Below are 15,045 nucleotides of genomic sequence, written 5' to 3' on the forward strand. Positions count from 1 at the left end.
TTGAAAAATAATTTCCCCAGCTAGATAAACGGCTCTGATTCCTCAAATGAAATCTCACCAGTGTAATTACACATAGCAGACAGGGTAATGTAGTTTTATTTTTTCTATTTTATATGGGGCAAACCATACCTCACGATAAATATTACTGATTGCAGGTTCCACGTGAATTACTGAATACTCTAAGTAATTACAGCACAAGGACAGTATGCGTTAAAGCATCCATCTGCTTTGACGAGCAAAAACAAAATGTGGCGGAAAGACATTAACCCACAGCCTGATTTCTCTGCCCACCATCTCTTTTTTGCTTCAATCTGTAGTTAATATGATTCACACCCACTGAGAAAGGACAGGTTCACTGTGCCCACTGATTGAATCAGCAGTGTGACTGTTGAGATTAAAAAAAGACAAGAAAATCAAAGAGCTTAATTTTGTCAGGACTCTCTGAGCCAGAGTGACGGCTTTTTAACATTTTGATCCAAATGCGCTGCTATTAGCACGACGTTGACCTTATGATTTATTTCTTCGCAAAACAGTGCAGAGACTCCGACGTAGCCCATTTAAAGATGAGAGTGATTCTTACGCAACTGAAACAAAGAAGGACTCGGATGTCAGCCGCAGAGGTCTGAAGAACTGAAATCATTGTCCTCAATGGAAAACAAGCCCCATTGAGATGGATGCTTATGGCTGTAATTTTTTTGCATAAATCCTATTTAGCACAATTACTATATATCAGTGGATTTTTAGCTAAGGTAGCAGCACCGCCCCTTGGAATTGCAATGTCATTCTGTCATTCGATCCATTCAGCCTCTTTTTAGACTGAAATATCTCAAAATTATTTTATAAATTGTCAATTGTAATTGTTTAAGTAGCAAATGTGAGCATGCTGACATTGTCACTGCGAACATTTTGGTTATTTCACAGCACAACAGTTATACAGAGCCGCTCACATGGATGTAGCCAGTTGCTTTTGTAAAAAAAAAAGGAAAAAGAATATACCTACTAAAGCACAACAATAAAAACCTGATTTAGTTTATTTGTCTATGTTCAGTTTAGTGTTGTAATAATGAAAAAAATTAAAAAGCAATAAAAGCAAGACATATATAAGGCAATGTACTAAAAAACAAAGAAAGTACCTTCAATAGTGATATATACAGTATATTCAATAATTTTGAGGTTAAAACATACTGTATTTAGGACAAGAAATTTAATGTCTTTATGAAACATAAGTGCATCATTTTCTTTCCCTGTGATTTTTTTATTATGCAACTCATACAATTTTCAATTTCCCCTCTGAAATGTGCACTCCAATGTGTATTTGTGTATTATTCTTTAAAAAAAATTGTCTTTGCTTATTTCTCAACAATAGTAAGCCATTAATCAACAAGAGCACATACAGTAAAGTACAGCTGCCTTATACACATGGAATAGAAAATATAGTTTCTTCTCCTAACTGTATTAACTGTACTATCTTACAAAAGAGAATATTCAATAGTTAGATTTACTGTTTAACTAATAACTGCAAAATCAGTGTGTTTACCTGAATATAAAATGGTGAATTGAAATGTTATGACCCATTCCAGATTGCATCAAGGCATTATGTTTATTATTAGGACGTTAAGTAAAATAATGCTTTGAAGCCTCTGTTAATGTCTTTTCACATTCAGTTTTTTTTCTCGTCTTTTTAAAATATTTTTATTGTATTTTCATATACAACTTTACAGCTTTACCACTACAAACAAACACATTTTGGTTTTTTTCCCCACACTGTAATATAAAGGTGTAAGGTTTACACTCACACGGCTTTCTCTTACATGAGCCTAGTCTAATATATGAAGTGGTATCTCTAATGGAATATCAAACACACAAAATACAATCAAATACTATTTGTGTATTTGAGTGAGCGCGCTTTCCAAACCAAAAACCAACTGAATAGCCCTCAGCTAAAACCCACCCTGGTTCTTGGAACAAGCTCAAGCAAACACTCACAGCATTTTCTAAATACAGTAATGGCATTTTTTTTTTTCTCAAGTAATTTTCTCCAGGTTTCTCTTTGTCACTGGTCCATTTCCCGGCACTGCCACAAACAGAGGAGAGGACCTCAAAAGTGTTTCAACCTGCCACAACAACACAGTATTTCCTGAGAGAACTAAAAGACAGAGCAGAGATGGACATGCAGGATGACAGGAGACACGCGCATCTTGTCATTGGAGCCAAATCCTTCAGGGACTCGGTCGCAGACGTGCTCCCTCTGCCTCTGTCTGGGGCCTCTTCTTGACATGGGAGCAGGGGAAGGCAGCAGGATGGATTCACAGGCAGTCTGACAGACGTACATACTTTGTTCGCCTGACTCTGATCTTTGTCCATTCAACACTCTGGAGACTGGGGGCTCCATTCAGATCTAGAGTTAGTCCTGAGCTGTGCCATTTTCACAGTTCTGGGGGGACCCCCCTCCCCCTTTTTGTCAGCGGCTCCTCTCTTGTGACAGGCACATACACAATGTCACATCCATCAAGGGGTTGTGATGGAAGGACGGCAGACTGATATGAAAGTGAATAAAAATGTGTTCCACCTACATATGTCGGAGAAGAATAGGATTAAGGAAGAGGCAGACGGGGGAGACAAAACCTTCCGTTACATTTGGAGGACTAGGTGCACTTTTTTTGCTAGAATACTAAACATTCAGTATGCTACGAGTCAGCAAGCCAAACAATTTGTAGAGACAGTGACTTCTAAAATGTGAAACTAAGATGCTTTATTTAATTTGAGTTTGTTTAAAAGGCCATATATTATCCTAAAGGATAGTGCAGGGAGAGCCCCTGGTGCTCCTTTCATACCCATGAGTATAAGGCTGGACCAAACTGATCATGTGGAAACTTTGGAGAGAGGTCCACACTCTTAACTACACACACAAATTAAACACTGTCAAGTTGCAGAGGAGACTCTATTTAGCACCTTGTTAGATAATTTACAGGTAGAATACAGCTGACTGGCACAGCTCAATGCTTTGTTTCCTCAAATTTGCCTACAATGTGTAGTGACCATTACACAAATGATTACATAAACAATGGTCATGATCCACACACTGTTAATCTACACATTTTGACACAGTTGAAAGATAACACAAATTCACACTGGGTACAGCACAGACAATGGCAACTCTATTCTGGTTTGATCGTCTCTAACGGCAGGTAAATAATCAAGTTCTCTCAATCGGCTCATCCTCCATCCAGCTGACCGTCCTCTCGTCTCCCTCCGGTCTTATTCCAGAAGGACAGCCTCTGAAAACTCTGCCACAAAGATGGCAGGCTATCGCAAGCACTCGAGCAGGTCAGCCCACTGACTTTTTAATAATTTCCTGTTCATCCTCCTCCAGATGAACCTCGAGCTTGGCAACGTGCCCCCTCACACCGGTGTGGTCCTGCGGTTCACCCCGTCCTTTAAATCGTTGGGAAAACAATTATGGACCTGGAGGAAGTCAGCGGACGCCTCGTGTTCGGGGCTGTATGTGTTGTCCGTCACACTGTCCCTCGCCAGGGCATACATGGACAGCTCGCCCAGTGGACCACCGGAAGATGGCGCCCCCTTCAGACCGCCCGCCGGTGAATTCTCTCGGGATGCCTCCGTAGAATGAGAGCTGGCGCGCGACGTCCGCCTGCGGTAGCGGAAGCTTGGTATCCTTGAGTAAGGTGAAGAGGACGAGAGTGAACGGATGAAATCGCGCCGCGCCTTCCAGCGAACCTCCTTGTTTTTCTCAATGTAGATGTTGATGGCTAGGACGGCCACTGCTTCGGCCACGATGAAGGAGAGGGCGCCAAAGTAGAAGGACCAGCCGTAGGAGTAAGTGTACTTCCTGTCATCGTCACGTTTGTCACTGGGGTCTCCTGCATTGCTGGAGATGTAGACGATGATGCCGATAATGTTGCTCAGACCTGAAAGTAATGAGCAAAAAAAAAAAGACATGGTTGGGGAGGGGGCGTTTATTAAACAGTGTACAGGAAAAGCATAAAGAAAGATCCAAGAATCGTCAATCATCCATGAGTTTATCAGTGACAATGAAACGGCTGTACTAACACTATCACTATCCAATGATTACACCCTTAATGACGTCCGCATCACTTGTGTGCGAGGTGTTTGATGAATGGAGGTCCTGACCTTCACTGGGTGCTGAAGTTCGTCGTTATGATTGCACCACTGATGAATTGTGATATGTGACCACAGGTGCTACATCAAGATGCCTTTGTTCATTATCAAAAAAAACCCCAACCCCGGCTCCTCACAAGGCAGCTCATTGCCGGGAGCTCGGCTGGCCGTGTACGTAATCCTCCAGCTCACCTGAAGCCACGAAGAGAATGCCCGCGCTGAGGAGGACATTGTTTGTCTTGTTGTAGACTCGGCCCATCCCGACACACAGACCTCCCAGCATCAACAGGATGGTGCTGAGGATGGGGAACACACTGGAGGCACGCACTATACCTGCGGAGACAAAGAGATCATCGACTAAGCCACTGTAAATGGTTTCAACACGGTTCATTAACCCATATATGATTTCAAAATAAAGAGGCTAGTTAGCAAAACTTGAACACAAAATGAATACATCCATCTATCAATCAATAATTAAGGCTTTCACTCATATCAACGTACAACAATAAATTTGTTAATAACAGGCAAATTGGGGAGTGGGATTTGGCAATTCTTTTAACAACAGCGTTTTTAAAAAGAAAGACATTTTTAAACGATTTGAATTGTCAATACCCCACATTGCCCTCATCTATCCAGTTCCACCTCTTCTCCATCCATTTTAGAGAAACTCCATTACCATTTATACGTTGGGGTCGTGTAGTGAAAAAGCTTGGCTAGTCAGCTGTGGGATGTAACAAGAGCGCTCACTGATTATCACCTCCCCAGAAATGAATGACTTTGCCATGTTACAAGTTTCCCAGGATTGATGAGTTTACTCAGCTGTAAAGTCTTTTATTAAGCCCTCCTTTTATTTAGTCTTCCTAACGGACTGAGTTAGGACTAAAGTCTAAAGTCTTCTTTTCCTCTCATTGGGCAGACACTGAGTGGGCTGTGCTCTAAATGGAAATCCCTTGCTGATCCCATTTTAATCTAATAACTAATGATTTAATTCAAGTGTAAGCCCGGCCATTCTTATCCCATTTCCAGTGAAAGAAAACTTTGAATTGTTTCTTGTAGTGAGCACTGCGGTGTCCCTGAAGTGCAACACAGGACGGCAAATCGGACAACACAAAGACAGGTAAGACGACCCGACAGTGAATTAAAATTGTCATTGTGTTTTCCTATTTGTAGTTATGTTTTCCCATTCGTGATTTTTACTTCAAGGCCACCATAGAGCACAGCTCATAATGTGATAATACACACATAATACCATTTAAGTGAACTGCTGCTCTGTATTAGATTCATTCAAAGTAATTTTTTGCACGTCAAATCGAACAGTATTTTTCAATACTTCGAAAGTCTAGAAAATGAGCCTCTTCTTGAGCACACACACACACACAGTGTTAAGTTACTAATTGGAGGGTCGGAACTGTTTGATTAGCAAATAAGGAACAGATTTCACAATGAGAGGACGAGGAGCACTTACGCAGCAGGTATTCGGAGCTGTCTGTGTCATAGTCATTGTCGTCAGGGAAATGGTTGATTCGGTAACAGCTGCCTTGATTGATACCTGAAGGACAAAAAGACAGAAAGACAGAGCCTCCACATGAAATATGAACTACCGTCTAATGTATATACCGTCTGTACTTGGGGATGAAAACTGTTCAGACAAAAACATAAGACTGAGAACATATGAATGAATCGCCTTTTGAAGCAAGCTGGATTTATTCGCTGCTTGGGCTCATACTCTGGCTGCGAATTTATCGGACTCTGGTTGGTTTCAGCCGGAGTCTGATAAATTCGCAGTCAGCACCACAGTTGCTCATCTACCCAGTGACCTGCTTTTGTCAAACTGTCTCCACTGGAGTAAGACGGCGCCGTGCACTTGTCTCAGATAAAGGAGGATGGGGTGCGAAGTTGCTTCTCAGATGCAATCTTCTTATTTTTCTTGTCTTCTGCGTGCTCCCTCAATGTGAAGAAAAGGCAACAGGAGAAGCAGGATATAAAAAGGAACTAACAACCTCATCAATGTCACTGGGCATTGTTTTTGTCTGCTGTTCGCAATGAGTAACACTATTAGGTGCTATTCATACAGTTTAAGAGCAGAGTGACAACCCTATCGAAGATTTCTAATAAGCGCTCGACTCTAAAACCATTTTCACTTTTATTTCAGGGTTAAATTGAATCTCCTCCTCAAAAATTGATATTTTAAACTGGATCCATACATATGACCTTTGACTTAAACTATTGTCGACCGTGAAACATGGCAAACTGAAGTTCACAGCTCACTGCACACACATTTGAAGAGGGAACATCAGTGTGAGGAGAGGTAGCTGGCGTTTCGAGGAACAGCGCGTATGCGCTCGTGATGTGGTCGTGTGATTAAGATTGCACTGCCAGCGGGGAATTGAATGGTCGTGGCCCGTGTCCAAATCAGGCTCGCACAAATGGCCGACACAAGCAGCCTATCTGAGCAACAAAAGACTGTGTGCTGGAATATTTAATGCCGAGGTGAGTGAGAACAGGATAGTGGATTGGAGGGTGAGAGTGAGAGAGGTTAAAGCCCGTAGAAAATGGAGCCGCCTGTAACAGCAATCGAGCAGGGGTATAAACAACACCTTGTCTCGGGAGAAAGAGGTTGGAGGTGGGTTTAATTGATGTACTCAGTGCAGTAGTGGTAATGCTGGGAGCTCTTTCATTCATTCACCATTTGGGCTGAGGTCACCCTCACCACCTGATCATTCTGCAAACAACACCCACGGTATTAAAGGTGGGCTGGGCTGTCTTCATTTGCATATTTTTACACAAGCATATCAACGTTTGTGTGTGTGTGTGTTTGCCTACATCCCAGAGTAGGGAAAGCGATTGGCCATTTGCTAAACCCTACCAGCCTCAGTTACTGCTGCTCCATCTGTCAAGCAATCGGTTCTGGCACAGCACATAACCCGGCGTCCTCCCTAAGTCCAAACACACCCCGCTTAGGTCAACAGAAGACTCTACATTTCCAGTTGGTGTGAATGAAAACGTGGTGGGTTGTTTGTCTCTATATGACATAAGCTGTTTTCAGACATGAACTCTATAGAATTTCTGCAAAACTGGGTCCAGACATTTTTCTGAATTTGCCTTTCACCTGTGACGAACGCAGCAGGAGATTGTCCGAGTCAAACGCATTCACACCGTCAGCAAAATGTCTGGAGCATTTTGTGACATCTGGGTAGATCATGCAGGAGGCAGGACATGAGGATAATTCCACTGTGGTATTCTCTGTGCTCAGTCTGACATTTTCCAGAAATGTTACTAGGGGGCTGACAAGAGGAGTTCTGGAAAATGTCCGGAGCAACATTTGCGGAAATTTGCGTTCTCACATACTTAAGTGCATGTCTGAAAGCAGCTTATGTGATTGAACTTGTGACCTACCAGCACATTTTCTCATCCAGCCTGCAAACCCATAAACTATTAATTCATGACGCTCCTTGGCCTTGGAGGTAACGCTTGGTGACTACAAAGGTAAAGAGCTTCTTACCCAGACAAATAAACAAATGCAGATTACTTGAGAGCAGATTTGCCCGAGCAGCTAGGCCTTTCCTTACTCGTTTGTGTTTTTGCTTTTGAAAGTATCTCTTGAGCCTCAAGTGCAGGAATGCAGCATGGAAAGAAATCCAAAGCAGATCTGTTCAGCCTAGTTACATTATTTTGACGGCACAATCAAAAATACAAAGACCCCCTTTTATCCCAGATGGCCCTAAAAGGCAGCAGAGATTAGAGCTGACCAACCAACCACTGTATAAATGTCAAAATTCCCATTAACTGACTATGGCAACAGTGAGAGACACACACCTGTCGACTCCATTTCCCAGGCGTCCATGGGTGAGCGACACAGCTTTGAAGGCCACGCTCACTTCCGTTAACTAGGTCTGCTGCTTTATAAGGGACATCAAATTAATTAGCGTCAAATCAGACGGAGGACATGGAGGACAAGTTTCTGTGTCTAGTCACTGATGGGAAAAAAGGGCTATGAACTATTTTAAGCAGCGATGTGAGACTTTGTTCCTGGTAAGAAAAAAGAAAAGAAAACCACGCACACACACACATCTGGCTAACATGGTTAGATAGAAAACAGCGACGGTAACAGAAATACAGACACCTTGCTATCCTGCTAATTGCTGTGTAAACACCACGGCTTGCTTGCAGCTGATTTTGCAAGTGGATTTTTGTAATCGGTATGTGGCGGTAGGTAATATCAAACTGCTTATACACTTCTTTTTTGTGTGCGTGTGTGCGTGCGTGCGTGCGTGTGTGTGTGTGTGAGTGTGTGAGAGAGTGTGTGAGACAGAGAATGGAAGAAACAGAAGACAATATTGCAACTGATAACTGATTTGTAATCTGATTATGAGCCCAGGCCTCAAGGCTTGTGATTTATGAGCGACAGTTATCATCACAATGTCTTTCTATAGTGTGTGTGCGCGGTCAGATGGACTCTTCATGAAATGAAATAAGGTCTGAATACTGACTAGCTTGGAGGGAAGGAGGAGGAAGGAGGCGGGGACAAGGACTGAAGGTGCAGGGAAATGAAACAACACAGAGCAGAGGAATGATGGGGATGGGACACAGATACTGGAGTGTTTAAGGGGTAAAATGTAGAGTTCAATGAAGGTTTGAGGGCAGTTGTTAAAGTCGAGGCAGGGGCTTGGCCAGACAGACACACACACAGCTTATATGTGTGGGTGAAAACAAAGATGATAGGAGTGCATTTATGAGCCAATTTGGGGGATTGTTCCAAGATGAATGTGTTGTGACATGGTGAATTAACCTTACACTGTTAACACATTATACAGGAAATGGGCCTGACTGGAGTTGCAAAGCCCCATGCTGAGCATCTTCTTCACCATGGCAACCGCTGTTAGTCTTTAATAAGCTCATTTACATAAAAGAATCTCCAAGGATGCTTTTGACATTTTCATTGTATTTTGGTGCCCACCAAATAAGAGATGGCACTTCCCCGGCAAACCCCCCTTCCCTTTTAACAGGTCTGTCACCACTTAACAGTACACGACTGCAAACACAGATGGACACATGCACAAATATACACAGAGATTGTATTGGGAGCAGCTGTCACAGCAGCGGTGTCACCGTAGGATGATGCACATCGTCATTATTTTGAATTAGCCCAAGGGAGCGGCCTCGGTGGAATACACCAATAGCTTTGTCTCGTTGAATCCAACGATTGTTCACTCTGGTGTTTCCAGGAGTACAGTATATCATGACAACGAGCTCCGTGTGACACATGCCTCCAGTACCTCATTTTCACACAGCAGTAGCTCTGCAAATAGATTGATGAATAAACCAATCAAAAGTGATTTCAGTATTGCATTTCACTTGAACTGCATTGCCTCCAGTCAGTGATATAGCATCGGCAATGCCACACATAACAGATCTTCAGCAATTAGTTGTAGCAACACCGTGTTCTGCTGCTCCCCCCTTCCTATCCTCAAAGTGTGACCACTGACAGGGAAGAGCGCTCCGTGGTTTACAGCAGGTGGGATTATTAGGTTTTATAAAGCTGTAAACAGACTGTTACTGGGACTTGATATCAAATGGGGACATGCACGCACAACTCACACAGACACAGCAACACATACAGTTATTACTTTGGAAATGGGGGGATGCCAGAACAGAATATAAAAGCATCAGAGCAATCAAACAAACCCTTCCTTTATTTCAGTCCAAGTGAGGATAAAAGAAAAGCAATTTGGTGAAGACATCAGCGATTCGGTGTTGATATGACTGACGGTCGGCTAATTAAATTGTCACCAGCCTGGAATTTAACTCTAAATGTGGAGCCGCATTGTTGAGATTTGCCAAATGTAGTCTGTTGTGAAGCCTGGTAAAGTATGTATTGTCATTTCCTTATAAAGATGTACATTTACTTTGTAATAGATTGTCAACACGCTGAAGATTTTCTGGTTCGAGCTTGGATTAAAATGAAAGATCTTTAGCACCTCAGTCAATAGGGGCTCTATTACATACTATATTGACCTGTTATTAAAGGCTAGTATTGTCTTTGAACAGACATATACGGTTTAACCTGTGTATGTACACACAAACACAGACATATATAAACTTTTCCCAAAAATATACCTTTCTTACAACAATCCATCATTTACTGTATATGCTGTTATAACTTTTGAACTGAGAGAGGATCGCTGTTTCCCCCAGTCTCCAGCCTTTTTGCTAATAATAATTCATTTTTGGGGAGAGAAATTTTAAAAAGCAGAACAGCAGAAGAGAAAACTGTGATGAGGCAGATAAAAGAATGATCAGGACGAAGGAGTTGAATTTAAAATGGATGAATAGAGAGAGAGTGACACATCAAGCGGAGGAGGGAACGGAAGTGACTGAGGTGGAAGTTTGTGTCCTGCTGGTTAATAGGTGCCCGTGCATTGTTTCTCAGTTGTTGCATTTTAATTACAGACTTGTGGGGCATGATTGGAACAGAAAGGTGCCCCCTCCCCCCCCCATCTCATCTAACCTAATACCACCTTACAACACACATCCACTGAGATGTTTACTGTAAACATGTACCTGCTAATTGGATTATTCATTATATTAGAATAAACACAAAAGCAACAACCTCGGATTTACTGCTGTGTCTAATGCGGATTGGGTGCGCACCCGTGCACTCAGGGGCCTGGCCTCGACATATCCGTGTGAGAAAACAGAGGGGAACAAAATCAAAACAGCACTTGAGAAATGGAAAGGACTCCATAAGTGATGTTGGTGGAGCTGACATCACTGTAATGTCGCCTCATTCAATATATCCCATCCTACCTGCTCCATAAATGTCAAGCACGCCTGCTGAGGGAGAGGGAACGCTTGTTGAGGGCCGGAGCGACAAAGAAACACTGAAGCACATTCATTATGTGGCTGCGGGAAGAGACGGGGCGCTGGACAGTTTAGAGCGGCTGCTATGTGTGTTACAACAATACGTGTTGTCGCTGAGAGAAAGACTTGTCGCAATCTGTTCGGCCAAATGTGGTGATGTTTTCCCCAGTAGCTGTGATACACACAGAGAAATCCCCGTCAAAGTGTTTTTCTCATTATGATCAGAGGGTGTGTGTGTGTGTGTGTGTGTGTGTGTGTGTGGAGAGAGGGGGGGGCTTCCTTTCTTGTCTTTTCCTCTATACTTATGAGTCTCCATGACAACAGAGCCACCGTCCAGCAGCTTGCAGCTTCAAGCAGAGGCACAGAAGTGAAACTATTAACACCGGAGGCAATGATACGATAAGCTGGGCCTTTGTTTGCGCAAATTATGCTTTCATAAACAAGTCTCGTCGCACCGAGCCAGTCTTTTGTCCCCAGCCTCATCAACATTGCTTCAGTCTCTGCTCTCATTAAGCCTCATTTACTTTTAAACATTTTTTTTCTGATGGGAGATCACGCTTGACATAATAGTCGGCTGGCATGTGTAATGTATTGTCCTTTCTCCGTGTCTATTGAATTAAATTGAAAGTGTCCTGACACATCAGGATGTTTATTCACGTGTCTAACACCAAAGGATGAGCCCACAGACGGCTTAATCACTGGCGACAGCTCTCTCTCTCTCTATACATGTGGCATTGAATCTGGAAAACTTGAAAGGAAACGTGTTCACACTCATAAGCACCTTGCACGACACGAAAACTGATTTCACAAAGGTTATGAAACTAGCAGTCTATATTTTTTGGGGGGAAATTATGTGGCTGTTTTGGGTGGATGGGAAACAAAATTGATTCAGGTGCATTTTCATGAATAAATAATGAACAAATCTCACTGTATCTACACAAACTAAAAGAAAAACCAGGACATTTTAGATTATATATTTTTTCAGTTGCTTAAGATGTGACAAAAAAACGTTATTAATCTTCTAAGTACCTGAATTGTATTTCTGTACCTCAAATGTTGCTGCAAAAAATGTCAATAAGGCTGACTGTCACGTCCTCAGCGCTTCACTGGAACACTATTTGCTTGTTCATGGTGGACACCTCCTGCTGCATGTACATTTCTGTACTTATCTCTGAGTATCTGTATTTTACAGAGACAATGCAATACAGAATTGCACATATGTGATGCCAGCACTGAAATTAAAGATACATTTCGTCAGTTTTGAAGTTCTTTTTCAAAACGCCCTCCAAGATAAAAACAAAAGTAAAATACTCTTCTTGGTTTGTGAACCATGTTCTATGAATTTCTGCGTAATGGCGGACGTTTGTGCCATGAAAAAAACCCCACCCAGGCACACAGACCCACTCACCGATAACTAAAGCGAGGAGTCAAGGGGTGGCCGGAAGGAAGATTGGTCAATGAATGAGTGTCTGTCTGCCTCTGAAATGAGACGTCACAGCCAACGCAACTCATTTTCGAGCATCGACTGCGTAAAATGATTCCAAACATTTTCCAAAAAGATTAAAGATGTTTACCTCAAGTTCTACATGTCAAGGCAATGTGTATTTCCAATTTGCATGGACATGACGTGCACTCGGAGTCATCTATTTTTAAATCACCGGGCATGTTTCCATAGCGATTTCAGGGGATGTTGCCAAGCAACAGCATCGGATACAATGAAGACATGAATGAAAGTAGACTAACAGGCGCGCACATTTCCTGACTTAAAGGTGAATGGGCTCAGACGCGCCGGCTTAGGATCGCATCCTTATCCAGGCTGAACTCCGCCGTATTTATTGTGTGTTGCCTGTGCCTGGGCAAGTTGGCAGGCAGCTTGAACTGAGCGTTTAGCGGGACACTGTGCGTTCAGCAAACCAGTGCCGTGAGAATAGTGCGTGTGTCTACACGTTTTCCATTTATCATAGCCCTTGAAAGTTGCTCCACGTGTCTGATGTTTTCTTGTTGTGCAACTAAGTCCTGATGGATGCATCTGGTGTGCGTAAAGGGAGTGCGTTTGTGCGCTCAGGTGACTGTGCACCGAGAAACAAGAGACTACAACTAATTGTTTAACCTCTGCATTCAATGTTTCATTAACGCAGAGCACTGTAGGATAACCTAATTTTGTGCGTAAAGGAATCCAATGTCCGGCTATAGACTCACCTTCAATACAGCAGATCCTCCACAGCCCGGAGTGGGTGAGATCACCTTTCTTGGTTTTGGGCTGAGACTGGACGTCGTCCGTGGTTGCGTTGGTTGCGTTGCAGATGTACGCCCGCGAATAGAGCCAGTAGTCCGTGCCGACGGCGATGGTCATCAGGCTGAAGGCGGCGAAAGCCCCCACGGTGGCCAGCAGCGTTTGAACCCCGCGGTCACACCAAGCCATGACGCTTCATACTATAGTCCACACTCTCACCGGTCCGGCATGCAGCGCGCACAGGACGCGCGTCAGGGCGCGGAGCCTTTGGTCATACTTGTTCAGGTCCGTCCACTCTCTCTTCTCATCTGTTTAAAAGTGGAGTGTGTCGCCCACAAGTAGAAGAAGAAGAAGACGGCGTAGGAATGTTGAGTCAAACGCTCACCTGATGCTCAAAACCAACTGGTTGCTACTGTGAACACGAGAGGACACCGGTTGTGTGCACTCCACCAGCTCCACGTTGGTTTGAAGCGCGCCGGACAGCACGGGACCAACATAATGTACCAATTCAGACCACTTCGAACCACCTCACCTCTTCGTTTTTCTGTTCGCCCCCCTTCCTCTTTGCCTCAAAACTCTTTTCTATGTCTCCACAGCTGACTGCTTCTCGGTTAATAGCCATTTCCAAAGAGGGCTACGTCAATGGCTGTTGAGTGAGACCCCACCCTCACCAAATCTAACCAATGGAGGGGATGTGCTCTTAAAGAAAGAAAGGAAAAAAACAACAACTCTGTCACATTACAATTCAAAACTGGATCAGTCGTGCATTTAAAACGTGCATTGATTTCTTTGGCGCAATGATTAATTAGCCAAACAAACGGTGTCTCGTGTGAGACACTTGGATGCTCTCCGCTGAAATATGAATATATGGATATCATCAAACCCCCCCGAGTCAGCTGTCACAGGGCGCGAACACACACACACACACACACACACACACACACACAGAGTGAGAGATAGATTGATAGATGTTTCTAATGTGCATTTACAATCTGGGTTGAAAATCAGATGCTTGTTTGAGACATAAATCAAACGTGTGAATAACTTCTCCATCTCTCAGACACACTCAGACAAACTCCTCCCTCCCTCCCTCCCTTCCTTCTGACTTTAATCATGCAGCTGACAAATTGGTTAATTACGCATGCAAAAAAACCAAAAGAAAAACAGCATGCATGCCAATATGAACAAAGACATGCTTGATGCATCCCTGAGCCAGATGGAATATTTTCAAACCAGCAGGGGGAACAATTTAGAAGCGTGCTACTTGGATGGCTTCCACTGGCAAGGTGCCTCGGGCTCATGAAAAAAGAAAATGTTACTGTCAGCCTGTTTTCTGTCAAATTCTGATCCAAATGATTCCAAATGTATTTTAACACATAATGCGATACTACAACTTTTTGGTGTAACATTTGTTTTAAACCAGGAAAAAAAGTTCAATCACCTGTTAAAATGACATCAACTTCTCGCTCACATAAAAAAAATCCAGAATTTGGGAATATGCAAGTATAGCTGACAGCGTAGGACCATGATTGCTTTCCACAAAATCATGCTCACATATTAAAATCAGATCAACGGACACAAACTTTGTTTATTCAGAAAATGAACATAAAAACAGACTTGAAGGCTTTCGTTGTGACTGATATATATATATACTGATATATATATATATTCATATTTTCTATACACATTTACTTGAATTTCTACATCATCATTTATAGTTTTTTATAGGAATCCCTTGTACTTGCGGTACTTAACTGATATGCACCAAAACACAAAGGAAAATTCATTGTTGTACATTATGTTAAAACTTA

The 15,045-nt window shown here is 42.8% G+C and overlaps 2 protein-coding genes across 4 annotated transcripts in view; one reads left to right on the plus strand and one right to left on the minus strand.

Moving 5' to 3' along the window:
- Positions 1 to 15,045, plus strand: part of zgc:161969 (uncharacterized protein LOC569044 homolog) — a 47,484-nt gene that overhangs the window by 29,141 nt on the left and 3,298 nt on the right. For all 3 annotated transcript variants that reach the window (XM_035616556.2, XM_047328023.1, XM_047328024.1), the window contains one exon: positions 5,197 to 5,257. The gene's annotated coding sequence lies outside the window, so the exon portion shown is untranslated. The remainder of the gene's footprint in view (positions 1 to 5,196; positions 5,258 to 15,045) is intronic.
- cacng4b (calcium channel, voltage-dependent, gamma subunit 4b) lies at positions 1,110 to 14,315 on the minus strand. The gene is made up of 4 exons (XM_035616565.2): positions 13,201 to 14,315; positions 5,606 to 5,689; positions 4,333 to 4,473; positions 1,110 to 3,929 (listed from the first exon to the last, which is right to left on the minus strand). Exons 1-4 carry the CDS (start codon positions 13,421 to 13,423, stop codon positions 3,403 to 3,405), a joined length of 975 nt encoding a protein of 324 aa, XP_035472458.1. The 5' UTR covers positions 13,424 to 14,315; the 3' UTR covers positions 1,110 to 3,402.

Source organism: Scophthalmus maximus, chromosome 17 (genome assembly GCF_022379125.1).
Source record: "Scophthalmus maximus strain ysfricsl-2021 chromosome 17, ASM2237912v1, whole genome shotgun sequence".
NCBI classification, from domain to species: Eukaryota; Metazoa; Chordata; class Actinopteri; order Pleuronectiformes; family Scophthalmidae; genus Scophthalmus; species Scophthalmus maximus.